General features: G+C 34.3%; 3 protein-coding genes across 3 annotated transcripts; all 3 read right to left on the reverse strand.

Moving 5' to 3' along the window:
- Nucleotides 1–816: 816 nt before the first annotated feature.
- LOC110723884 (1,4-alpha-glucan-branching enzyme 3, chloroplastic/amyloplastic-like) lies at nt 817–12,790 on the reverse strand. Its single transcript, XM_021903289.1, has 21 exons — nt 12,346–12,790; nt 12,180–12,251; nt 11,980–12,044; nt 10,917–11,588; nt 10,023–10,195; nt 9,815–9,904; nt 8,929–9,004; nt 8,408–8,515; nt 8,018–8,108; nt 7,750–7,851; nt 7,161–7,263; nt 5,781–5,918; nt 5,604–5,675; nt 5,379–5,483; nt 5,056–5,133; nt 4,866–4,976; nt 4,592–4,672; nt 3,911–4,015; nt 2,212–2,297; nt 2,036–2,090; nt 817–1,720 (listed from the first exon to the last, which is right to left on the reverse strand). The coding sequence occupies exons 1-21, from the start codon at nt 12,618–12,620 to the stop codon at nt 1,688–1,690; spliced, it is 2,691 nt and encodes an 896-aa protein (XP_021758981.1). The 5' UTR covers nt 12,621–12,790; the 3' UTR covers nt 817–1,687.
- Nucleotides 12,791–13,546: 756 nt separating this feature from the next.
- LOC110723885 (pyridoxal phosphate homeostasis protein-like) lies at nt 13,547–17,397 on the reverse strand. Its single transcript, XM_021903290.1, has 7 exons — nt 17,088–17,397; nt 16,937–17,003; nt 16,178–16,224; nt 15,944–16,031; nt 14,446–14,579; nt 14,079–14,177; nt 13,547–13,991 (listed from the first exon to the last, which is right to left on the reverse strand). The coding sequence occupies exons 1-7, from the start codon at nt 17,307–17,309 to the stop codon at nt 13,917–13,919; spliced, it is 732 nt and encodes a 243-aa protein (XP_021758982.1). The 5' UTR covers nt 17,310–17,397; the 3' UTR covers nt 13,547–13,916.
- A 1,174-nt stretch (nt 17,398–18,571) lies between these two features.
- LOC110723886 (protein O-linked-mannose beta-1,4-N-acetylglucosaminyltransferase 2-like) lies at nt 18,572–22,505 on the reverse strand. Its single transcript, XM_021903291.1, has 4 exons — nt 22,261–22,505; nt 22,067–22,159; nt 20,017–20,539; nt 18,572–19,523 (listed from the first exon to the last, which is right to left on the reverse strand). The coding sequence occupies exons 1-4, from the start codon at nt 22,364–22,366 to the stop codon at nt 18,878–18,880; spliced, it is 1,368 nt and encodes a 455-aa protein (XP_021758983.1). The 5' UTR covers nt 22,367–22,505; the 3' UTR covers nt 18,572–18,877.
- Between the last annotated feature and the right edge of the window lie 2,292 nt (nt 22,506–24,797).

A 24,797-nucleotide genomic window follows, 5' to 3' on the forward strand; every position in this document is an offset into this window, starting at 1 on the left:
AAGTAAATAAAAACATAAAATAGTAAGAGAAAGGGATACTCGTAGAAATTACAACTTAACGCTTCGAAGTTTGAATGAAATGCTTAAATTAAGAGAACAAGTCTTAATATTATCTTTCTACACTGATTGAGTTGACAATTCTAAGCTTGATTCACTAATTAATAGAAGTTCTAAATTACATACATAAAGTATTCGGCTAGAAGAAGCGCAGAGAAACCTAGGCGTGGTTGCACCATTCTTTGAAGAGGTCGCATCACCTTCAGTTAGGAGTAAGGTAGATTGTTTAGCACTCAAGAGGAGAGGCCTCTCTAAATAGGAGATATTGTGTCAGGGGTGGAGAGGGTGAGATGTCGCACCTCAATGCTGGGGAGGCCTCTCTAAATAGGAGATATTGTGTCAGGGGTGGAGAGGGTGAAATGTCGCACCTCTATGCTATGCTAGAGAGGTCGCGCCTCTTATTATCTTCAAATCTATTTGAGAGGCAACAAGTTTAGTAGCATGATGCATGTAGATTGGAGAATCCTCACCACCAGAGCTTCAATTCTGCTAAATGGGGCAATTTTTTCAACATGGATCATCTCTCATGTGATGAGGAGAGGCAGTGCCAACGGAGAGGCTAGGCTAGGCTAGTAGAGAGGAAAGGCTCCGCCATTGCTATAGAAGAGCATCTCAAGTTTCAAGCCTTCATTTGCTAAGAGGTGGTTTAAATCACATTCTTTGGTCATCAAACTTGCAATATAGTTAAGCCAACAAAAGGAACCACAAGAGTGCCAAAAAGAGGCAAAAATACTACAATGTTAAGTAAATACTACAAACAGAAAATAAACTACAAAAGGGGTAGAAAAGAGTAAAATAAAGAGAAAAGGCTACAAAAGAGAACTAAAAAATAAATACACCAATTGGAAAATCCACTTATGAGAGTAACCCCCATTTTTTGTGCAAGTAAATCAATTAATTAAAAATTAAAGAAACCCTATTTGTCCATTGGAGTAATCCCTATTATTTAAATTTGGCTATTTAAAGTATAACTCCACTTATTTATAAAAGTAATCACATTTATCCATTGTAGTAATCCTTCAGCTCGTTTATCCATTGCACTTATTTATCAATGTTGTAAACCTTAAAACCCTTAACTTGCTATTAACAATATTTGACTACCATATACAAATTACAAAGTATATATGTAGTATTACAAATTTACATTGTATGTTTATAAGGCATGGCACCCACAATGACCAAATTAGACGTACTTTTGATGACAGTTTTGAGTACATACCCTCCAGGCTTTCAGCGTACAAATTGTCCTACCTATGCTAAAGCAGGCTCAGTAATAAACATCCAGTTTGTCTCCATAACCCCCTTCGTTGGCATGACATCATTTTCTCCAACTGAGGACTTGAGGTCACTGGAACTGCATCCCAGATAAACCTCCCGCAGACAGGGCTGAGAGCAGTAATAACGCATCATATCTCATATGTACAAGATTGCCCACTTTGAGATGCATTGCCATAATCGTTTGATAGTGTGTACATTATCCTTTGCCAAAAGCACATTAATTCTTGAACAGTCATTCAGGTTTAGTCTATCACTTGCTACCAGTATCAGTTAGCATAGTCGTAGCTCACAACAGTACAAGGTCAAAACTAGATAAGTCTGCAAAACTTGCATCCCTCTATCCGTTAAAAAATCATGTTCTCAATATTCGTGACAATTTGTAGACCTGCAATTCATTGCAAACCCATATTGCAATTTATTATCCATGGGAATGAAATCAATAAGTCTCGGCATCTACTCATCTAGATGATCATGCACTCTTGTACAGAAGGATGTTAATCTTTTGTACCATATATCATAGAGAAGAAATAATAAGCTAATCACCCAAAATCCCCCTTCGTGATTACAATAACAATGAATTTTGTCCTTCAGTTTCATATATAACTACCCCGTATTAAAAATCAAGCACTCCTTATTTATAAGAAGAAATCCACCACCAATTATTTTATTTTTTTATCTTGAAAAAATAAAAGCTAAATACCTGAGCAGTCCTACTAGGCAATGGCACTTGTAGACAGTCCTGGAGACCATCAATTCTGCATAAGCAGGAGAGATTCAGTTCAAGGAAGACTAACAAACGGCAAACCAAAATATGAAGGGAAAGTACAAGAGAGAGAGAGAAAAAAAAAAAAAAGAAAAGAAAAGAAAAAAGCTAACCTCTTCCTAATGCTTCTCTGGAGATATTGCTCACGGTGGACAATATCTCTTCCACCATATTTCTTCTCATCAGTATTTAGCACGATCTGTAACATCAACTTAAGCGTAAGGTCCTTAAAACTTAGAAGTGAATTCATTGCTTATGGTCTTTCATTTCGCTTTTTATCAACATAAAAACTCTTAAGAGACAAATTCACACGCAAACGGTGAAAAATATGAAATGATATTAATGAAAAAATACAAAGATGCCGTGGATGTCTGATGTCTCTACCAAAGATTCTACTATTCTAGTGTCTAATGGTGATCAAATAATTTAGCCAGTTAAGATGACTTTTTATACGTTTTTTTAGCAATAAACTCTCATATTAAGAATACTGTGAAGTGAGACAATCCTACCCAGGATTTTCAGTACAAGGATTGCAACTCCATTGTCTTCATAAATAAAACTTAATTGTTCCAACCTCAACATAGAGTCAAAGACTAGCAAATAACATTTTAGAACAACTTGAAATAGGCTTGAACAGAAAAGATTAACATTGCATACATAGTATTTAACCTAAAACTTCTTTAGGAATGGCAAAAAATGGAAATATAGCCATATACTTACTCTTTTTATTGCACCGTCTGGACTTTTACAATATTCACACAAATCTCTGTTGACCATCTTTTGTGATTTATCTCTAATGAAAAACATAGTCGGGTGGGATCCAGTAAATTTCATCTCGAAATCGACTTTTCAAATATCAACTTTTTATAATTTTTACTATAGTATAATTAAAGACATTAATAGTCAAAGTATAGCATTGACAAGCGTGAAATGACAAATGGTGCAATTAAAAAAAGGAAGCAGATAATTGCACTCTTCAAGTCTTCATTTCACCTCAGGTAACAAAAACAAACTAACATTGACAAATGGGTATGCATACTTGACACTTCATATTGGACTAATTGGTAATTTTTGGTGGAATAAGGCTAAAATCTCTGCACATTTCATGTCCAACACGAGTAGCTTTGTCTTAGTAACATAGACGACAATTAATAATGATTAATCTACTGTGTACATAGTGATCAGTATATATAATTCTCCAGATTTGTTTGATGCCAAATTTACCAGTTCAGTAATTATTCAAGATCCATGTTGCTTATCCTCAGAAAGACTAGAGTTTAACCAAGGTCTGATGATGATAAGGCAGCTAACATATCAACATATTTAAGGTGCTGCATGCCTGCATTCTTAAAGCTAAAATCAAGATCAAAATGAGCTAAACTTAAATAAGTCAAACATGCATAATGTTTATTTTTAGAGCTACCTCATCCCATTGTTATGTTAACATGCTGTTTTAAAAATTTTGTCTCCTCTTTACATAAAATTTTCCTTACCCACTCAAATTATCTGTGTCTTGAATATCTGCTATTTCCTGGAATTAACTCATGGAATGCAGGGAGTACTGATTAATGCTGTTGACAGCAAACATCAATACAATGCAACATGGACAACATCTAATCTTACACAACAAATAATGCTAGAATGAATAAGTTATAGGAAAAGGCAGTCTCAGACATTCATTACAAGTATATTACATAGACAGGACAACAAACACAGAACAGCATATAAGGTAAAGTATCTTTAGTGGCAACAGCAGAAAAAACTTCCTAAACATATGAGAAACCAGATGATCATAAAGGGATCCAAACTTACTTGATATTCCCCAGCCTCTTCAACTCCAACATAATATCCCTCGTATGATTTAGTCGGATGAAAGTTAAAAATGAACAAAAGAGGACCTCTCATGTAAGAAATTACCTGTAAAGCAAGAGGAAACTCATATAAATTAATAATGTTGTTCACACTGATGGAGTGCAGAAGACCTCCAACTTCATGAAAAACTTCCAGTTTCCTTATTTTCCTATTGGCAGGTCACTATGCCCAGTACTAAAGTATCTTCTTAAAATATAAAAAAGTCAGCAAGAAGCAAATAAAGTATACAGCAATAGAAATACAATGTGCCCATGTAAGAAGTTTCTCTATCATATGAACTTCAGTAGCCATGAACAATTATCTATATACAAAAACTCAAAAAGAGTGTCAAACTCCCATGGAAGAAAATGCAATCGCAGTAGCTCTCCAACAGGAATTCCCAACAAAATGCAAAATTTCTACAGAAAAGACATTCATATGTTTCCAAACCCACAAAATGCCTGAGGTTTCAATTTGCAAAGGGTCATGAACTCTATCAAGTTCAAATACTTAATGGACAAAGAATACATAATTTTAGTTCAGCGCTATGTCTAGATAAAACAAGAACAGGCATACTGCAACAAAAAAGAAACAAGAATCATTTTCTACAAATGATAGTTGGAATTGTATTACCATACATACCATTGTATCATCATTCACATGGTGAACATTTAGTAAGCCTCTTGAAAGGACCCTTTCTCTTTCATCCATCTTCATCATGTCCTACAAACAAAAAGCATGCTGGACTCAGTATCTCATGTTAACCTCTCCACGTTAACTATATCAACTTTCCACAACGTTTCCTCCCAATTTCAAGAGGGGTGGTGGAAAGGAAAAGAGGAACAAAGTAAGAAGCAATTGTTACTATGAGAACAAATGCACGTGTAGCAGCAAAACTGTAGGGATAGAATAAGACCTGGTCAAAGGCAAATAAATCAAAGTGAATGCCTTGCTCCATTAACAAATCCCAACGTCGGTTTGCTGATTCCATTGAGAAGTCATTGCTTGCCGTTGGAAACTCAACTCTCTGATAAGAGGAAAGATACAACATGATTAGATGCAAATTTTGCAATGCATTTTCAACAATATTAAGAGACACATGTCACCTTGGGATGCCCAAATTCATTGCCCATGAAATTGAGATAAGCACGGCCACCAATAGTAAAGGTAATCAGTCTGATAAGCTGAAACAGGAAAAATATAAGTTTCTCCAGGTAAAATTATCAAACATTCTTATATTAAATTAACACAAATACACAATAACATCAAAATTGAAGGAACATATACAAACACTGTATAACAAAAACTTGATGAGGAGAAGCAATTGCGAACATATGATGAATAACACATCTTTATTTCTCTCAAGACACAAATTGAAATCCAACATCAGTTAGAATTTGGATCAGAAGAGGGGAGCTTAAAGGCATACTTTGTGTAATGATGTTCCTCTTAGAAACAAGTCTGTTGATTCTAGTGACTGTTCTTCAATATTACCAAATAATATCTCTGCAAAAGACTTCGCTCCAGATATTGACTGAACAAGAAAGAAGAAATATGAGAGTGACATTTTCCACAAAACCTTAAATATTACAGATCATTGTATGCATTCAAACTTCAAGCATACAATTCTGATGAATAGAGAGAAATTGATCACCTGATTGTGATTTTCAGCATATAGAAGCATCTTATCAGCATGCAATTTGCTACCCATCAGTGTTGTCACAATCTGCAGCATATAGACATTTTTTTGCAAGATAAAAGTTTTAGTCTGAATTACTGACCATATAAATTTAAATTGTAATGGAAAAATCTAATTATCGAGTTGTACAACCTTACTCATGCTCCATTTGTCATCAGGGACATTCTCAATAAAGTCCAGCCACATCTCAGATGCAGAAAGATTAACATAGTAATCAAATCCTAGTCCACCTTGAGAAGTGGGCTCACACAATCCAGGATAATATGTCGCCTGAACAATTTAGCAACAATGATCTTAGAATTGAAGTACAATGGCCACAATTAGATGTTTATGAAAATCAACTATATCTTTAATATATCTCATAACTCAGCATAGGTTGAGGAGATGTACAACAGTACAAGTATTTCGGAAATTTAGAGAACCAGTTTGGGTTTGTGCCAGCGTGTTCAACCAGGAAAAGATTGACTTGATAAAGCAAAGGATGGAGTATATCAGGGCGAAAAAGAAGGATTTGCATATGATTTCATTCATCTGGAGAAAGATTATGACAAAGTGCCAAGAGAAGTGCGTTTAGTGGGCAATAGCCAAGAAATGTATTCCTCCAAAATATATTGATTAAATCAAGGATATGTACCAAAACGTGAAAACAGATGTTAAGATTTGTGTTGTAGTTACAACTGGACTCTATCAAGAGTCAGCATTAAGTCATTTTCTCTTTGCAGCAAATTTGAACAAAGTAATAAGCGCTATCCAGGATGAGGTACCATGGTTTATGCTATTTGCGGATGACATTGTACTGGTGGACATACTAAAGTTGTGGTAAGGGCTAGATTGGAGCAATGGAGATTAACGATAAAATCCCACAGGTTCAGATTCAGTCAGAGTAAAATGTAGTACATGGGATGTCGACTTAGCACTACCAGAGAGTCAAGCGAGGATGCATTAGCTTTGGAGTTTGGATGGTGAGTTATCCAAGAGCGAGTGTTTTAAGTACCTTAGTTTGATTTTAAAGAATAATGGAGATATAGAGCAAGATTAAACCCAGGTAGACCAAATGGAGAGTTGCAGCTAGGGTATTGTGTGACAAGAGTAACCCTTAACATTAAAGGAAAAATTCTACACACGGCAATCAGACCAGCATTGTTATATGGGTCTGAAAACTTACAGGAATGTTGGAGTTGCAGATATTGAAGGTAAATTAAGGGAGAACAGACTACGCTGGTTTGGGGCTTTGGGCATGTGAAAGGAAGACCAGAAGAAGCACCGGTAAGGAAAGTAGAGAGGTGTGATCATGAGAGTCTTAGAAGAGGTCAAGGAGGACTTTACATGACTTGGATGGAAAGAGTTAAGAATAAGATGAAGAAATTGGGTTTAGAGGGGCACATAGCACTAGAGAGAAGGTAATGGATGGAAAGGATCATGGTTACATGCAGCAATGATATAGTAGATAAGAACGAGAAGAAGAAAAAACAGTATCAACATAGAATGACAATCCAAAAGCAATAGACTTACATCTTCTGCAATAGTTATAATATTGGGATGCAGAGCATGCAGAATGTCATTTGCCATGATGAGGTACATTAGGGCATCCCTATCTACATATTGATTGCAGTATCTGTAATTAAACAAGTTTTACAAGTCAATATCAATGTTTCAATCAGGTATGATGCATTTAGAGGATTTAGTATGTCTAAGAAAATAATTGCCACCTTTGCAAATAGCAAATAACAGCTTGAAAAACTTACAGCAGAATATTGCTGAAAAGGTACACAATAATTTTTTTTTTTTTTAAAGGAGGATAGTGGAAATTCATTAAGCAACATCAGAATACCTACAGTTAAAATGATAATCCCATTCACAGATTATGATAACTGATAAGTCAAGCTTTTTAATTATTATTTATCCCCACAAAATGCACCAACAATTTTAAAGAGCAGGACTGAAGGGCTAATTTTTGTAGCAAGATATAAATATTAAGAAGTATCAACATAATAATTTTAACGCATGTCTACTTTTGGGATTTGCCGGAATTAGTAATGTAGATGTTTGGCAATGAAATACTCATTTAACAAAGACAACAAAGACAACTATGAAGACTTACTCCCCCAATTCACCAGTGAAACTAGCAAAGCCATTGTGTGTATAAATCATTGAAGAGAGCGAATGAAACTGAAAACCATCAATTTGATACTCTTCAACCCACCTGCTCAAATAAACAATCAACTTTAAAACAATCAATTTCATATGCCATCATGTTAACAGACCACAATTTTAACAAAAATGAGCCGACAAACAAGCAAATAAGCAAAAGAATCAAATTGATGATAATAGCTGAATAGTAAAGCTCTACTTAATAGTTGAATCACTACCAATTCAGGTTGGAAAGGAGATACTGTAGCACATCAACATCACCATACTTGAACATTCTAGTTCCCCAATATTTGTGCTGTCCTCGTTTCCCTAATCACAAAACAAGCACATTAAACTAACTTCAGAAATATTACTTCTAAAAAAATAGAAAAAAAAAAGAAAGAAAAATTTAACATAATTGATAACATGAAGGCAAAGGAAACAAGCACTTTGGAGTTATACTTTGATTCTCTCTATGCCTTTTGGACATATAAATTTCTAGATATCCATAAAGAGCGACATCTTAGGAAGCATGAAGTATGGCAAGAGACTCAAATTTGGGTAGTGACAGAGACATAGAGTGAATCACAAATTCACTGAACACCAGAAAGTATCGGTAATAAGATTACCAGTATGAAAGTAGCAGTCATTTGTTCCATCAAAATGTGACAATCCAATCATCTCATCTGCTGCTGCATATGAATGCACAACATCTAGAAATACTAGTAGTCCTAGACCTGTCAAAGAGCAAATACGACCAAAATCATTTCTTTTAGTATCAAAGAACAAACAAGTAAAATAAATTTTCACCAAGAATACCCTGGGGTTTGGTATATATTTTGTGAGATATTTTAACCTTGATGATATATACTTTGTATTAAGGTGTGTAATATGTTGATGGCTAACTCCATGAGTACCATGACCAATGACCATTTTACCCCAAAAAACATTGGATAAGTGATTAATAGCGCGGGGTAACTCTTTTTTTTTTTTTTTTTTTTTTTTGGAAGAGTGGAGTATACCTCTTTGAAAATATACTTAACCATAGTCTATAAGATTATAAATCAAAGTCACGCAAATTCTTCAGAATAGAGTATTATAAAGAGTAATTGCTTCTTTGCTTATACTATCATAGAAGATGGGTAACAACCATGAGCTTCATCAATCAAGTGCTTGAAGTCTTCTGGAGTGCCATAACGACTGCTTACAGCATACATGTTTGTAACCTGCATCAACATTCAATTAAGCTGCTAAAGTATTGCAAAGAATAAATAAAAAAATTAACATACTTTGAATATGTTTTTCTTAATATATTAGCCTCCAAAGAGAAAATGAGGCATATAGAACTTAAAATGGTACAAAGCATTTGGGTTGAGGTTTCTTTTGTAAAGGTTAACTTCTAGCATTAATCGAAAGAGTAACCCCACTTGCTCTCTTAATCTCTTCTCTCTCCTCATCAATACTTGTCCCCACCCAAGTGCACTAAATCTTGCTTTGATTCTTATTAAAGTGAAGTTGAGGTTTAGGGCAATGCCAGCAATCTATTAGGGACATGAGAATTAATTTTTATTAAAAGATTGGATTTCATCCCTCTTCATCTTTACATGTTTTTTGGGGTACAAAGGTGAGAAAAACCTAAAATAAAGGAACAACAAAGCCTTAGTCCCCAAAATAATTTGGATCGTCCAACATGAATCGTCAAAAGGGAAAACAAGAAAAGTTCAAAGCATGGCAAACTGGCAAAGCCACCCAAGCAATGACTTCATCAAGTATCTACCACAGTTCTGGTGATGAATCTTGTAAATTACCACCCTTCGAAGCTTGTTCGATTCCCAACTAACAACCATTAGGAGCCAATAGGAGAATTGAATAAAAGGTTAAATATTAGAGCTATATGTGTTCATTGATTTAGTATCACTGTGTAACCTTATAGACCAAATTGTCCAATACACAAAGTTTCATGTATCATTTTGTCAATTGGACCCTTCTCTTTCACAGAAAAGACAATGAAAAAGGAGATAAAAGTTTTAACTCACTCTATAACCAGCTGTGTAGTAATCTTTGTGCTCAATAACACCAAATAATTGGACTGCATTGTACCCGAGATGCTTTATGAAAGGAAGGGTCTGCAATTTTAAAATCAGGAAAAACAAAAAATCAATAAAGAAAGAGCCATAGACATCTTATCAAGGGATGAACATAGATATTCTATTTCAATACTGCAGATCATCCAAAGAGTGGAACCTTCTCAGTAAAATCATTAAAGGAGGTTATCGTAGGCTCTAACCCACTGATTCCAATGTGGCACTCATAAATGCGCAAGGATTTTGGGACAGCCGGCTGCTTGTTTCTCCACTTATGAGCGCTCTCAGGAGGCGGCTCCCAGTGAACAGCACAAGGTTGATCTCCCTCCACATCTATAGCATGTGTACCAATCAAATCAATTCTTAGTGTCTGACAAAGTCAATATTGGATAATTCTTGGGGTCCTTGGGAAAATAACAACAATGTCTGCAAGACTCTAGAAAACACACAAGTGATATGAGTAATGGGAATGATGATAATAAAGGTATTGGTGGAATTTCGAACCTTGATGAACTAAACAGAAGTTATCAGGTTAATAACTATATGCCTCTGCAAAATCACCTTTTGTAGCATCACAAATCTTAATGTAGCAATTAAACAAGATGTCAGATTGTTAAGTCTAGGGCAATGTCATTATGTTAATATAACCATGTCAAAAAAGAGAAGCAGAAAGAGCAGCCAGGACTACTAGGTTTCATGTTTGAAACTCATCCATAATTATATACTGAACAAACCATACAAACAACACAGAGCACAAGGCTTAATATTCCGCCTCAAGTAAGGATGAGGCAGCAGAACTACTCAGCCTATTATCATGAAGAGAGGTCATCAAGCATCTTTTGTATGTATCCAAGATATAAAGAAGTATCTGCAATATCTGTGAAGGTCTTCCTTACTTAGAAGATAGCATATGCATATAAGACAAATCGGCTACAAACAACATTCCAACTGCTGCTTTTCTGAGCAAGGTAACTCTTAGAAAAGTCATGGAATAAAACGTTAATTTCAAACGTGAATAAATCCTGATGGTATCAATAGAAGAAACTTAATTCACCTGGAAGAACATAAGTAGCCCAGGCTGGAACTCTTTCCAAAGCTCCATCAGGAGTGTTGAAATAGACCCTGTACTTGCTTCCGTGTGGAATACAAGGACTATACTTCTTCATCCAAGCTTTTCTTCCTTTTCTTGTCTCAAACCAATAAGCAAGAGGAGGCTTCATGTTACGAAATTTCTCTCGGGAAATTGGATCATCCACAACATTATAAATGTCATATTCCTTTCCGCTATCAATCACATCATAACGAAAGAATTCAGGAGGCTTATCTTTATGCTGTTCTCTGTAAGCCTTGTATCTAGTTTCAGCATCTGGTAATTCTTCCAGTTCCTCCAGTGTTTGTGGTCCATTAGGGCCAAAAATTTGTTCATACAATTTCGATGCTACTTCATATCGATTATTGAGGTAGCGGTCCTCCCCTGGTTCCCAATACTCGTCATTTGCTCTCTGGAAAGCTTCGTCAATGGAAACTGTATCACCTTTATCATAGTCATCAACATAATTGTATTGCTGGAAATAAAGATCATCGGCCTCTTCTCCATCCCTCAACTTATCATCAAGAATTACAAACCAGTACCCATAATCATCATGGCCGAGGTGACCTTCTCTAGCAGCATTCTCAACAGGAGACCAATTATTGAAGTCACCAACTAAAGCACAATATCGTGCACCTGTGGTCGGATGATGTGACAACATGATATGAGCAACCTTTGCAAAAACAAGCATAATGGGTGCAACCTAGTAGATAGTTTAAGAGAAACTAAAACACTATTTTTCATCTGCTTCCTTCATAATAACAAAAGATTAAGCTTTTCCTTTTAAAGTGTGCCACTTACTAATTGAGAAAATAAGATTGCTAGTTATCTTAAATGTGAAGAGCCAACAAAGTACTACATCCTAAATTAACAATCACGTCGACAATATAACTTGAACTAGAACTAGTAATGTGACAAGTGACAACTAAGTAAAATTATTAATTTGAACTAGTAACGTGACAAGTGATAACTAAACCCGAACGAAGGAAGTATGTAATATAATTACAGAATTTGCATTAAGGAAAACCTGGAGCCCATTCCATGAAATCTACACGATGCTGCGGATGTCGATGCATACCCAACAATTCATACCTACAGAAACACACACATACAACATAAGAACCATACACATTCCACCATAGTACATTGTCCAAAAAAAAATATATATATAGAAAAATAAAAAATAAAAAATAAAAAATAAAAAAAATCCAAGTAACAATAACTAACCCAGAAGCCAATTCTTTGAGATTCATGAACCGCTGAAATATTTCATCTTTACGGTTTTTATAAGCCTTGTGCCTACAACACATAGAATTATCTCAAATTAACACAAATACCCAAAATTTGCATAAAAAAATTGGGGGAAAAATGCTAAAAATGGGAAATTCAATACCTTTCACGCAGGAACTGAGAAAAAGCTTTGTGGGTAATACCGAGTCGAGTTAAAAACCCAACTGGATCAGCTCGTTTCTCACTCGTTGATGATTCTTCTTCTTTTTTGGGTTGATTTTGCTGTTGTTGGGGTTGTTTTGAAGAAGAAGAGCACCTCCATTTTTTAGAAATTTTGATTCTTAGAAATTGGGGTTTTTTTGGAAGGTGAAATTGAGGATAATTGTTGTTTAATTGTAATGAATAACACTGAGATTGTGCTGTTAATGTGATGAACATTTTTCTTGCTTTAATTTGAGAAGTTGTGTTGAAGTTTTAGATAAGAGGGTTTTAGAAGGTTTATGAGTTTGGAGGGGTTTTTGAGTCGACTCGTTTTAAAAATGATGACCAGCTCCCGAGTTAAACCTGATTTTTATCATTTTGTTTTACTACAGTTGATACTTTAACTGTAGTTTTTACCCCAAAAAAAAAAAAAAAAAAAAAAAAAAAAGAGAGAGAGGAAATCAATATGGATTAAAAAGAACGCAGAAAATCAGTCAATTTACGGCCTTAATTGACGAGTATAACACTATTTTTACTTTAAATTTAAATACTCTGTATATATAATTGAGATTATATGAGAATTTAATGGTAAAATGAGAATAAAGAATCAATTTAAACCCTTATATCATCATATAGTCAACTGAATAATGTTTTTCCCGTGTTAATTTATGACAATTTAGTAACTTCACGATTTTTCAAACTATTTCCCAGTTTATTCTCTTTAAAAGCAATTTTTGTCACTTATTTTTACTAATTTTATTATTTATGGTTTATCGCTAGAAATTGAAAATCACTTTTAAAATCATAAATCCTTATCTCTAGCTCATGTCTTCTTTCTATATTCAACATATATTACTAAACCTTAGGGTGCAAGATGTTGTTTCCTATCTATGTATCACTTCAAATGAAAAATTCCAAATGAAACAAACATAAAGAAACAGATGGAATACGTTACGTTGTATGATCAAAAACATACACTCATAAATAACTAGAACTTTTTTATGTATGGATAAGTTTACTAAAGGTCATTTGTTGTATGATAAAAAACATACACTCATAAGTAACTAGAACTTTTTTATGTATGGATAAGTTTACTAAAGGTCATTTGTTCAATCACGAGTTCAGACGCCAGTTTTTCTAGATCACAGTAGAGAGGAATACAGTTAAACCAAAATGCATGAGATCATGACTCATGAATATGTATGACCTCCTCATAAAATCGTGGGACACAAGTTTACAAAATAGTTCTTCAGATTATGAGAGCTAATGTTTGCCTTTGGTATAAAGATTCCAACTTACATATTACAATGTTTGCCTTTGGTACATAGAAACCAGCTTACAAATTACAATAACCGTGACAAGATTGGAAGTAACCAGCTAGCACAAGTATTATATGACTTTGCAGCCAATGTGTATTCCCACAGCAATGCACAATCTGCACTGTTACTTCCAGAATACAATCTGATGAAAGAACATTGAGACGAGTGTTATTGGATCAGCCACGTATAGAAGAAAGTATGTGCCGTTAAGCGTTCACTGTTTCTTTGGGTACTCCCTCGGGCCAAATATTGTAGACCCAATTCTCACATTAGTACTACCCATCTCTATCTGCAAAATTTATACAACACAAGCAATTTTCAGGCCCTCATTCACAAAGATCATCGTAGAAAAAAAAAGAGAGATGGTATTTTTTACCGCTAGCTCAAAGTCGCCAGACATTCCCATTGATAGTTCACATTGCTCCTCAGCAATTCCCAATTCTTTGCAAACAGCACCTCGACAATTTGAAAGTGTCTGCAACATTAAGAGTGATCAGCTTATTGAGCAATCAATCTCAAGCAAAACAATTCACAAACAAGACATTATACTAGTAAAACAATAACCTCTTTCAAACAATAATAATATAAAAGTGGGATGTAAAACAAGTTGAGAGAAGTTTAAGTACCAAGATTTGACATTTGATGCACATCATATGGACAGGGAAAACATAATGGATGTCATACACAAGTTAATATGGAAGATGATGTCAAAAAAAAAAAAACAAGTCACAGTATATTATCACCTTGAAATTTTCCGGGGTAGAAGTGTAGTCTGGCATTCCTATTGTCATTAAGCCACGAAACTCGAGATTTGGACACCCCAACTTGACATGCTTCACAAGCTCTACACATGCCGGCGGATCAACTCCAGCTTTTGCTGTAGCAATATGAGAATAAATATGTCCTCCATGAGCAATTCCACTGTATAATGTATCATATTATCAGAAGTAGATTCAGCAACTAGAAAATCGTACAATTCAAATGGCAACAGGGAGATCATGTCCGAATGATAACTTGAGATTGATGCCCATACAAGTCAACAATTTACCACAGGACATGCAACTTTGAAGAAATTCAATTTTTGCAAGAAATTGAAGAAACAGGTGTTGTTAACAAAATGGAAGAGAAAATCAGTGTAAAAGGTAAATGAGACAAAAATAATTATAAGTACGAGAACAGCAATCAGAGCTGTGAGCAGCTTCCCATTGAACACATCCTAATAACTGAGTTTGTACCTTAGAGCTTAGACCTAGGATCGAATCCATTCCACATCACTGCTTTGGCAACCTAACCCTTCAACTTAAACGCAATTCAACAAATTAACTCAGAATGCAAAATTAGTTATGTAAAGTAATGTTGACCAGAAATATCTCTTTTTTTTTTTTTTTTTTTTTTTTTTTTTTTTTTTTTTTTTTTTGTATGCGCATGGAATATTCAATGGATTTAGAACCCTTCTTCCCCTAGGGGCCAAAAGTAAAAGTTCCCATTTAACAATAGCAAGTGCACAATGGCAGATTGGACTGGGTCTTCCGACATATCTACTTTGTATAATTCTCTTACTTCTACGTCCTCGTATTTCTTATCCTTTTGTAACAACCTGTTTTCTTGCCTGTTCAAAGCTTCTTAATAACATGCCATAAACACTCCATGTTAAAGTGCTAAACTAAGCGTTTTATGATAGCACAGAATATGATTTAAAAAAAAGAGGGAGAGTTCGCCAAGGAAGATGGATGGTAAGTGACATATGACATCCTTAGCTCACCACCATTAATCCCCATAAAGAATATTTTCTTTATTTAAAAATTACACAAATATAAAATTTGAGAGCACTGTACCACCACAACACCACAGAAGCAAACAATTATTAAGGATTCACATCATCAAGAAAGTGTAAGGACCAGAAAGCAATGGATTCTAGTTCGGAAATAAGCCTCGGTATTTAGCATAACAGAAGTCTAAGAACAGAAGGCAACCTCTGTTCCTATTTTAGTCTATACTCTTCTTCTCAACCTATATAGGCACACTATCACAGTATCACAGTACCACCTGCCTTTCTTCCCTCTTGTTACTTATCTGATTATAGAGCATGAAAACAAACTAAGATATTTAAAACATTGAATAAAGATATCAAGGCTCCAAATCCCTGCCCACATTCCCCCGCCCCCTAATATCCTGTTTTTTAGACAAGTGGGTGTAAAAAAAGTTCTTTGCAACTCTGAAGTTGTTATTTCAAACACTTACATGTTTCACCACTGGTATTCACTTGCACCAATACCTTAAGAGGCTTTCTTCCTATAGCTGACACTGCACGATCAAGATGATTGGCTAGCTGTTTAGCATGGATAGTTTTTGGTCAGTTCAAGGATTTCACACAGATAGGCAAACTGAATATAAAATATCTTTGATGAACATAAAAGAACCAGTTCAAATGATACATCAGCTATTTTATGATCTCAGTTAATAAACAAATCATACCTTCTGGCTATCTACACCCTCAACCATATCAAGGTGTGGCACTGAAGCTGCACAATAGAAATATAGGGAAATGTTTGAGACTTTGAGTGACATATTATAAGAGATTAGGATTTTCAGATGATTAATAAAAGTAGACCTAAGATGATTTCAAAACATTCTATAATCATGCACATCACTAAAGACAATTTTTTGTCAATTTTGTATTCGTCCCGTGACAAAACCCTGTTTAAAAAGGGATCATTTATGAGTTTTAGATTGGTTTTAAGAGGTACATTCAAACATGAACATTTGCTTTGCAAATGCACCAGTTTTAGACAGGGTAGCATTCTTCCTTTACCCTCTACTCTAAGTCTCTAATATAAACAACATTTTACCATATCCATAAAAGCTTTTTAATCTTAAATTCGATCCCATCGACTAAATTACCAATCACCACCTCAGATTAGATTAGTATATCCTAATGATTGAACATAAATTTCATTACACAATATTGCAGAATTAAAGGAAAGGAAGTAAGGAACCAATATATAGTAAGCTGAGTAGTAACATAGCATCAAATAGACCACAATTATGCACTCAAATACCATAATTTTCATTTCAAATAACAAATCTTAATACTTATGAATAATCAAATCATTCCAAAAATACAACCATTTTTCAAGGAAATATCAGCATTTAATTTCTTAAGAATTTAATTTATTTACAATTAAACTAGAAATACTTCTAATATCCTCAAATTTCCAAAATGAAAGAACTTACTCAGCAGAGATTTGACTTTATTAGTCTGCAAATGCCCAATAAAATGCCATTCAATATCCTCCGGCAACTACAAACCCCACAAAAAAAGACAACATTTTTCCAATTAATTTCTCAAACCCAATACAATTGCTCAAAAGGAGGAGAGAGAAACCTGGGGAGCTTTTTCAAGAAATTCTTGGACATAATTTTCACCGAAGGAACGGTGGCCGGCGTCGTAGAGTTGGCGGATGAGAGAGATTGGTTTTGTTTTAGACACCGCAACCACTCTTACTCCGCCGGGGTCACGGCCAACTTTCGCCGCCGATTGCCGGACGCGGCTCATCACTGATCTCAATGCCGTCACTGCTATTCCCTCCATTGCCGGAGCTGCCATTTTTATTTTATTTTTATTTTTTTTTGTAAATGGTGAGTAATATTTCTGGCTTGTAAATAGATGACTTGGAATTTGAGGAGCCTGAGATATTATTGGCTTATTGGGCTTATAGTCTCATGCTCGTTCTCACAATGTAAACAATCAATTACAATAGAGGTTGGTCCAATGGTAACACTGTAACTAGAGGTGTCAAAACTTGACCCGGCCAACCTGATTTGAAATCGACTTGAAAAATATCTAATTTAGATTTCAACTCGTATAAATACAAAATTTAGAGTATGTTCTCATTTACTGAACTGAAATAAAGCTGAAATGAATAATTTATGAGAGAAGGAAATTAAGAATTGAAATGAACTGAAATTAAGCTGAAGTGAATAGGCCCTTAGATTACTTAGGTTTGACATAGATTCAACATGACCCGATCTAGACTCCCGAATTGACACCTCTAATTGTAACAGTAAAGTTGTAGTAAAGGTTAAATTAACAATATTTGACAATTAAGAATATAAAAGGTTGTCCTGAAAAGTTATAATAGTGACTCTTGAATTACGAAGTATTATAGATATTTCGTAGAGTAGGGTTCAATGGAAATCAAAATACCAAATATCATCATCATCGTTTTGAAATGACTAATACATGCGTAGTATAAATTATGCACATTTGTCAACTATTTTGGAACAAAAGTAGAATTTTATTGGCACAAAGTGCTTATTCACTTTATTAAATGACTAGTGGAAAGTGGAATGACACTAGTAACCACATATGTTATGGTTGGGCATGCCTACAAGTGTGGCCAAAATACTAACAAAAAATTGACAACACCCTGATCACTACCTCAATCAAACCAAAAATACAGTGCTTTTTATCTCCCTGGACCCTAGTGGCCCGAGTGGGGAGTTATGAATAATGTGTAGCTACTAACTTAGATAAAATTGATATAGATAAGATTGGTCCCAACATTAAATTAAAATTTAGGTATTACCTTAATACCTTCATTGGTAACATTTTGCTCCTACATATGAGTCATATGACAAGAAGTTGAACTTATTGGACACTCAATAAACTTGTTGATTTGATCCTAAAGATATCAACTGTAAACATACAGAAATAACTTAGATAAGTAGCTATGTTACCTTGAGATGAATATGGAACCTCTAAAAAATGGAAATTTGAATCAAACATAATTGGGGTTTAATTTGGATTATGTTTTTATAACCTTTTTTTTCTTAACATATGTTTTGAAGGGCAAATGGGAGAGGTCATTCATGAGAAATAACAGAGTTTACATATATATTAACATGACAGGTACATTAACAATTTAACATAGAGTTCCATACTTCCATGCTCATCCCCTTGAAATCCAATCATCCATAACTTATGTCAAACTTATTTTCAAGTTTACAGCTGATAGCAGGGAAATACAGGCATCAAAATCTCGCTATTTACATAAATCCTGTAAGCTGCAATCCTCCAAAATCTCCTGAGAACACGAGTTCCCATCCAAAGTATTCGTTTAAACTATAACCAATAGTGCTTCATTTACAAATAGAACAGCACACACTCTAAAGTCAGGAATCCGACTGTCCCATAAGCCTCAAAGCTTCAAGAAGTGTCTCCTTGAACCTATCTAAATTGATTCTAAAATTTTGCTCGTCGACATAGGCTTCCTTTACAGCCATATATCCTTTAGCCCAAATAGAAGCTGCATCCGATACAATTGGATGATCTGGACCATATTTTTCGTAGAGTGAAGTCTCATTGCGCCAAACCTTGTATCTAATGTATTTCAGTCCAATGCCAGGGGCCGGTTCACCAAAGTAGTGATCGGAAGCCCAGTTTAGACCTAAGGGAACAATCTGGATCATTGCTGCACCAGTGGGCAGAAACAAAGCATTCGTGAGGCCGGCTCCATGAGCCCCAACCATGATTTCACAAGAATTAACAATTTGGGCAAATTTGTCCAATTTCTTAGTTTCATTTGGCATGGCTCTATAAACTTGAAAGCCTAATTCTTGCTCCATCATGTTCACCATCTCATCTTCATTCAGAAATATTCTTGAGCCTCGTCGAGAAACAAGGAGAACTTTTGGCCTTTTGAGATTTAATGTTCTTTTTACCTTCACATCGTAGGTGTTCCACAGAAATTCTCTGACATCTTGCATTGTATATCCTAAAGGAGCATCGTCGCTGTTCACTGCAAGATTCTCATGATACCTACATGAATTAAATTGTATTGGTCATAATCCTTGGAAGTCTTGGTTCATAAGTAATAGGGGTAGCATAGCATAAAAAACTTCTTTTTAAAACAGAACTCTAAAATGACAGCATAAATGGATTCAGAACTAACACAGACTAATGATTAGAAGCCCAACTTCCGCAATCACTGAACAACTGAAAGCAGGTAAATATTAGACACAAATTCTATGTCTAGACCAAAAACACGGAACTTACACATAAAATGGCCTGAGTCCAATAATTGGATGCATAATCGTAACAGGACTACAGGACTAACAGGAGTACCCAAACTAGTCCCAGTAACATAGCCTAAAACCAAAAGTATTGGTTATTGTAACCAGTAATTGACCTGACCAAAGAAGTCTATACTATATAAGACCTTGAATAAATGTTTCAGCCACGTCTACAGCAAGGTTCTAGGTTCGAAACTCTTCTTAATAGTGCGTTCAACAAGTATGAATAAGGGTAATACCTGAGCCCAACGACACCAGCAGGAAAACAGTGAACCCTTTTAGTTGCATCCATACCAATATTCTCAAACAAGGTCAGCTCCTTTAAAACCTGAGTATATTTCCAATACCAACGTCCTCTAAAATCTGTTAGGACAAACTGCACCTTAGAATCAAAATGGCGGCTGGTGAGGAATAATGGGATTATGATCTCGTTGAAAGCATGAAACGGATTCTCTGCAAATCCTGCAAATGAATAGAATAAACCCGGTACATTATGTGTAATCTGACAAGCTGGTGGATTGATACTGCTGTAATTTCCCCGGATGATCTGCACCGGCGTAACCTGTTCCATGGCATACGGGTCTTCCCTTCTTGGATAAGGCTTAACCATCAGTTTTGTAACCTCTTTTTCATCTTCGGAGGGTAGATACACAGTCATAGATTGTTCGTCGAATATAATTGGCTTGTTTATCACACATACTTCAGTAAAATTGTCAACATCATAAGCAAATCCTGTGGCTTCAAATTCAGCTACATCTTTCCCTGGTTGATCAACTAGCAGTTATTAAACTCCAGCTCCAAATAAGTTTGACAAAACAAATACAACATTTTGCTGAAATATTAACATAAGAATATATGCACAACTATAAGGCCTAGTTTCGATTTACTGAAAACAGCTGAACCTCAACTGATTGATGTTGAACTGAACTGAATAGAGCTGAAATGAATTGTTTATGAGAGAAGAAAATTAACAACTAAACTGATTGGAATTGAGCTAAACTGAACTGAAATTAAGCTGAACAAAACCCTAGGGCTTTGTTTTGCTCACCCTAATATCAAGTACCGGAAAACAGATAAGTTCATAAAAGGGTAATCCTAGCTTAATTCAGATAAGTTCAAATAAGTTTCGACAAGTAGAATGCACACAAGCATTCTTTGGCAACAATGCAACCCAAATAGATAATTGGCGAGTATTTTATTCTAATAATATGCAAAGTTTGGCTTAGAAGGGAATATACAGTATACAATAATGATTGTTGATTCAGAGATTATAATTCTAAAAATACAACTGGTAAGTGACAACTGACAACAATTGTTCTACCAACAAAGAGAAGAAAATAAAAATAATAGCAGACGTGTGGACAAAAAATACTTGAATTATGTACAAAAACTAACATGGACATGTTTAAAGCTGCTTAAAAAACACCAATTTACTCTTAAATAATTGGATACTCTTTAACTAGGCATCTTGAAATAATCATTCTTTAGCAAATCTAGAATCAATCTATTTTAATAATTAGAAAATTATCATCTACTATTTTTTGTTATTTTTTCGCCGTAATCCTCTCCCCGACAACTATACGATCATTAATTTTGAACACAACTGAGATATTTCATCAAACATTCTTCTTTATTTGCAGCAATAATGTTTTACTAAAAAAATTTCATAAAATCTTGGTTAAGGTCTAATTTGTGAAGTGTAATTTACATATTTTTGACTAATTTAGATGGTAAAAATAAAATCACAAGTTCACAGCTTTAGATGAAATGATGAAAGTCTCGTGGTCCTTTTTTTATGTAAATACTTTTTGACATAACTTTTGACAATTATTTATTTTTTCTATTTAGGGATTTTGGGTAGATTGCTAGTAGATTTCTCAAAAACATTTTATGGAATATTAAATTATGAGATTAAAATTTACTAGTCACACAAAGCATAACCACAAGTCCACGACCCATGTAAGGTGTGACCGATAAGGGGATCCCAACTCACAAGGAAACCTTAACCATTTAAAACGGTACGGAGTAACGATGAATTTATAATACCACCACCACAATTCTAAATCTCGAGGTGGAAGTTCTACCATTGAGCTCTCACTTGATATTCGTACACTCAAAATATTGAACTTTAATAGCAATCCATTATCAAATCCAATACTTTACAAGAAATGATGAAAGTATCTCAAAAACAAATCAATAAACATGAAAAATGATGAAAACAAAAGCAACATAATAACAGATAACTAATAATTACATGAAAACAGAGAAAGTAGTGATTTATACACTTACCTCTAACAAGTTTTCTGAGTTGCAAATGTAGCTTGATCAAATCTACTTTTTCAGTAAAAACCCCAAATTTTCTATTTCCCAAAGTTTGTAACCCTTCATTTGTACAACATAAATAATCATAATATTCAGTCCAAAATGAACAATATATCATCAAAAATCAAAACTTTATAGAATGATATAATATAAAGTTTTACCTGAATATAATGGCTGTTGATGATGGATGAAGAAGAGCAGAAGAATGAAGATTGGAAGAGCAGAAAAAACTAGCAGTTTCCTAAAAATGGGCTCTTTTTTCTCCATTTCTTCTTCCTTTTTCCCCTGATAATATGACTGCTATTAACAGTAGTAACCAGGGAAATGTTTCTTCAGTTGGGTTTTTGAAGCGTTTAGCTTTGCTTTTGTCTTCTTCTTTTGTCCAACTGTCGGCATAATATTTGTTGTATAGGGTACCTATTTATCTATATATCCAGATGGACTTACAATAACTTACTATTAGTGTTAAAGTGTATGACGAAAAAAAGAAAAAACTGAAGTCTTGTATAAATAAATTGTTGTTAATTCAATTCATACAACCATTAAAATTATAATAAAAAGATTATTACAAGTAAATTATTGTAAGTCCGACTCATACAAGATTTTACGAGTTGGAGTTTTTAAGATGTGTATTAGTTTGAAAGACTGTGCAGGGTGAAGGGTGAAGGGTGAAGTGGAGTCACTTTATTAAAGAAGTGGACCCCTTGATCTAATTAGCTGCTTTTAATAGGTTAAAAGTAAGGTTAAACTGTTTATGTCATTAGTTTAATCTGACTGGGTTAACTGATAGTGGACGACATTAGTGGTTGGTAAGACTAGTTTATTCTCTTCACTATATGTTGTTCTCTGACATTTGTATAGATTAAAAATAACAAAATAACGCTTATAAAATGTGATTACTGGTTAGCTTAGTTGTAGATAATTTTATAAATTAGCCATTTTCCAAATGGTATTTGAAAATTGTAACAATGTACCATTTTTAGATTTTTTTACAGTTTTACATGTATTGAAAGCTACATTGTAGATGTCAGTACATGATGCTAAGGTTATTAATTAGAGGTTGGTGCTTGGTAGTAGTAATAAGTTGTGGCCCATGCATATATAATTGCTTCCTTTGATGAACAGAAATCGAAATCGGTTGCCATCAATGAGATTCTATATATATCGATCTACTACTACCTCCCTCGCATTTTAATAGGTTACTTTTGAATTCTGATCAACAAACCTAGACAACATTTCAACTTCACGTTTTTTTGTTTCGTATATGAAGCATTTGGGAGTAGGGAGAGAGGTTAAGGAGATCTCTACATACAAACACGTGCTCTTATTTGACAAGATTTCAACTCAAATCTTTACGTTATGAAAAGAGAATCTTTGTCCACTGTCCTCAAGAATTACATCTCGAGTCCTTTATCCACTATCCTTAAGAATTACATCTTAAAAAAAGGGGGTTATGTTGACAAAACATATAGGAAATATCTATAAATATTAAATAAGATCATCTTAGGGTCTGTTCTCTTACGTTGAAATTCAGTTCAGTTCAGTTCAGCTCCTAATTTCCTTCTCTTATAAAATATTCATTTCAGTTCAGTTCAGCTCAATTCAGTTCAGTTCAGCTCCTAATTTCCTTCTCTTATAAAATATTCATTTCAGTTCAGTTCAGCTCAATTCAGTTCAGTTCAGCCGAGTTCAGTCAATGAGAACATGCCCTTATTATCAATGGGAACACCTTATAGGTTTAGGACTAACGAAGAGAAAAACTAAGATCGATAGTGTCATTTGCTTGCAAACTTGCAATGCTAATAAAAGTGGACTTATGATAGTAAGACGGTTTTACACAAATGTTTATCATTAATTTGCATGGAAACTTCATTTGACAACCCATTTTTAATAAAAGTTAAAGAGGTTAAATTATTGACACCTTAATTAGTTAAGATATCCTATCTTTGTTTTCCTACTTATTTCTAATTTTTTTGATTAAATTATTTATTTTAGCTCAGTTTCAATTAGGGCTGCCAGATACAAGTATAGTATTATTATATTTTTGATAATCATAATCAAAATTGATTTTTAATGTTTTATCTATTGAAAACATAGTTTTAGCAACTACAATGATTGGATTTACTATTAATGTTACTTATAGCATATATAAATACTATAGTAAGAAATTAATAAATAAAATAAATAGATTTGTTTATACTCCATTGATTTCTTTGCGTTATATGGTACATAATTTTTTGTATGGCTCATCTAACATCAAATAATTTACAATATTTTATCCAATAAAGTGGGGCTGCAAATATTATTGCAAAAAAACATTATTGATTTGGAATTTTTGTTTGCTGTTTTATATATTCCCGAATCGGTTTCTCGATCTTTTAATAGTTGGATTTTTGTTTGTTAGTTATCTCCTTTGATATGTCACCTTCTTAAACAGATATGTCTAATAATATTAGTTTTCCATTTGCTGTCGAAATTGTCGTCATTCAGTCCAATTTGAAAGCTAAGTCTTGATAAAATCTTAGAGACTTTTTATTGCCGTAGGAATGTTGGATGAGGAGACCAAATATTGACCTATAGCCGGTAAAACTCGTATGCGTCCACCAATACATTACAAACCGGTTAAGAGGGAGCTATTGCAACTTCATTAGAAGTTTCGAATTTAGTACTACTTAGGGCTTGTTTTGATTTAATGAAC

Source organism: Chenopodium quinoa, unplaced genomic scaffold (assembly GCF_001683475.1).
Source record: "Chenopodium quinoa cultivar QQ74 unplaced genomic scaffold, ASM168347v1, whole genome shotgun sequence".
Classification (NCBI taxonomy): domain Eukaryota; kingdom Viridiplantae; phylum Streptophyta; class Magnoliopsida; order Caryophyllales; family Amaranthaceae; genus Chenopodium; species Chenopodium quinoa.

What these genes read in the sequence shown, in the direction of transcription:
- LOC110723884 (XM_021903289.1), bottom strand. Translation starts at nt 12,620, where the DNA reads ATGTTCATCACATTAACAGCACAATCTCAGTGTTATTCATTACAATTA. An exon ending in TCTCAGTTCCTGCGTGAAAG is followed by an intron (nt 12,252 to 12,345) that starts GTATTGAATTTC and finishes TATGTGTTGTAG; the next exon opens with GCACAAGGCTTATAAAAACC. An exon ending in TGCCTAGTAGGACTGCTCAG is followed by an intron (nt 1,721 to 2,035) that starts GTATTTAGCTTT and finishes AATGAATTGCAG; the next exon opens with GTCTACAAATTGTCACGAAT.
- LOC110723885 (XM_021903290.1), bottom strand. Translation starts at nt 17,309, where the DNA reads ATGGCAGCTCCGGCAATGGAGGGAATAGCAGTGACGGCATTGAGATCA. An exon ending in TTCTTGAAAAAGCTCCCCAG is followed by an intron (nt 17,004 to 17,087) that starts GTTTCTCTCTCC and finishes TGGGGTTTGTAG; the next exon opens with TTGCCGGAGGATATTGAATG. An exon ending in GAATACCAGTGGTGAAACAT is followed by an intron (nt 14,580 to 15,943) that starts GTAAGTGTTTGA and finishes ATATTGCTACAG; the next exon opens with CAAAAGCTGGAGTTGATCCG.
- LOC110723886 (XM_021903291.1), bottom strand. Translation starts at nt 22,366, where the DNA reads ATGGAGAAAAAAGAGCCCATTTTTAGGAAACTGCTAGTTTTTTCTGCT. An exon ending in ACTCAGAAAACTTGTTAGAG is followed by an intron (nt 20,540 to 22,066) that starts GTAAGTGTATAA and finishes TTGATCAACCAG; the next exon opens with GGAAAGATGTAGCTGAATTT. An exon ending in GCTGGTGTCGTTGGGCTCAG is followed by an intron (nt 19,524 to 20,016) that starts GTATTACCCTTA and finishes TAATTCATGTAG; the next exon opens with GTATCATGAGAATCTTGCAG.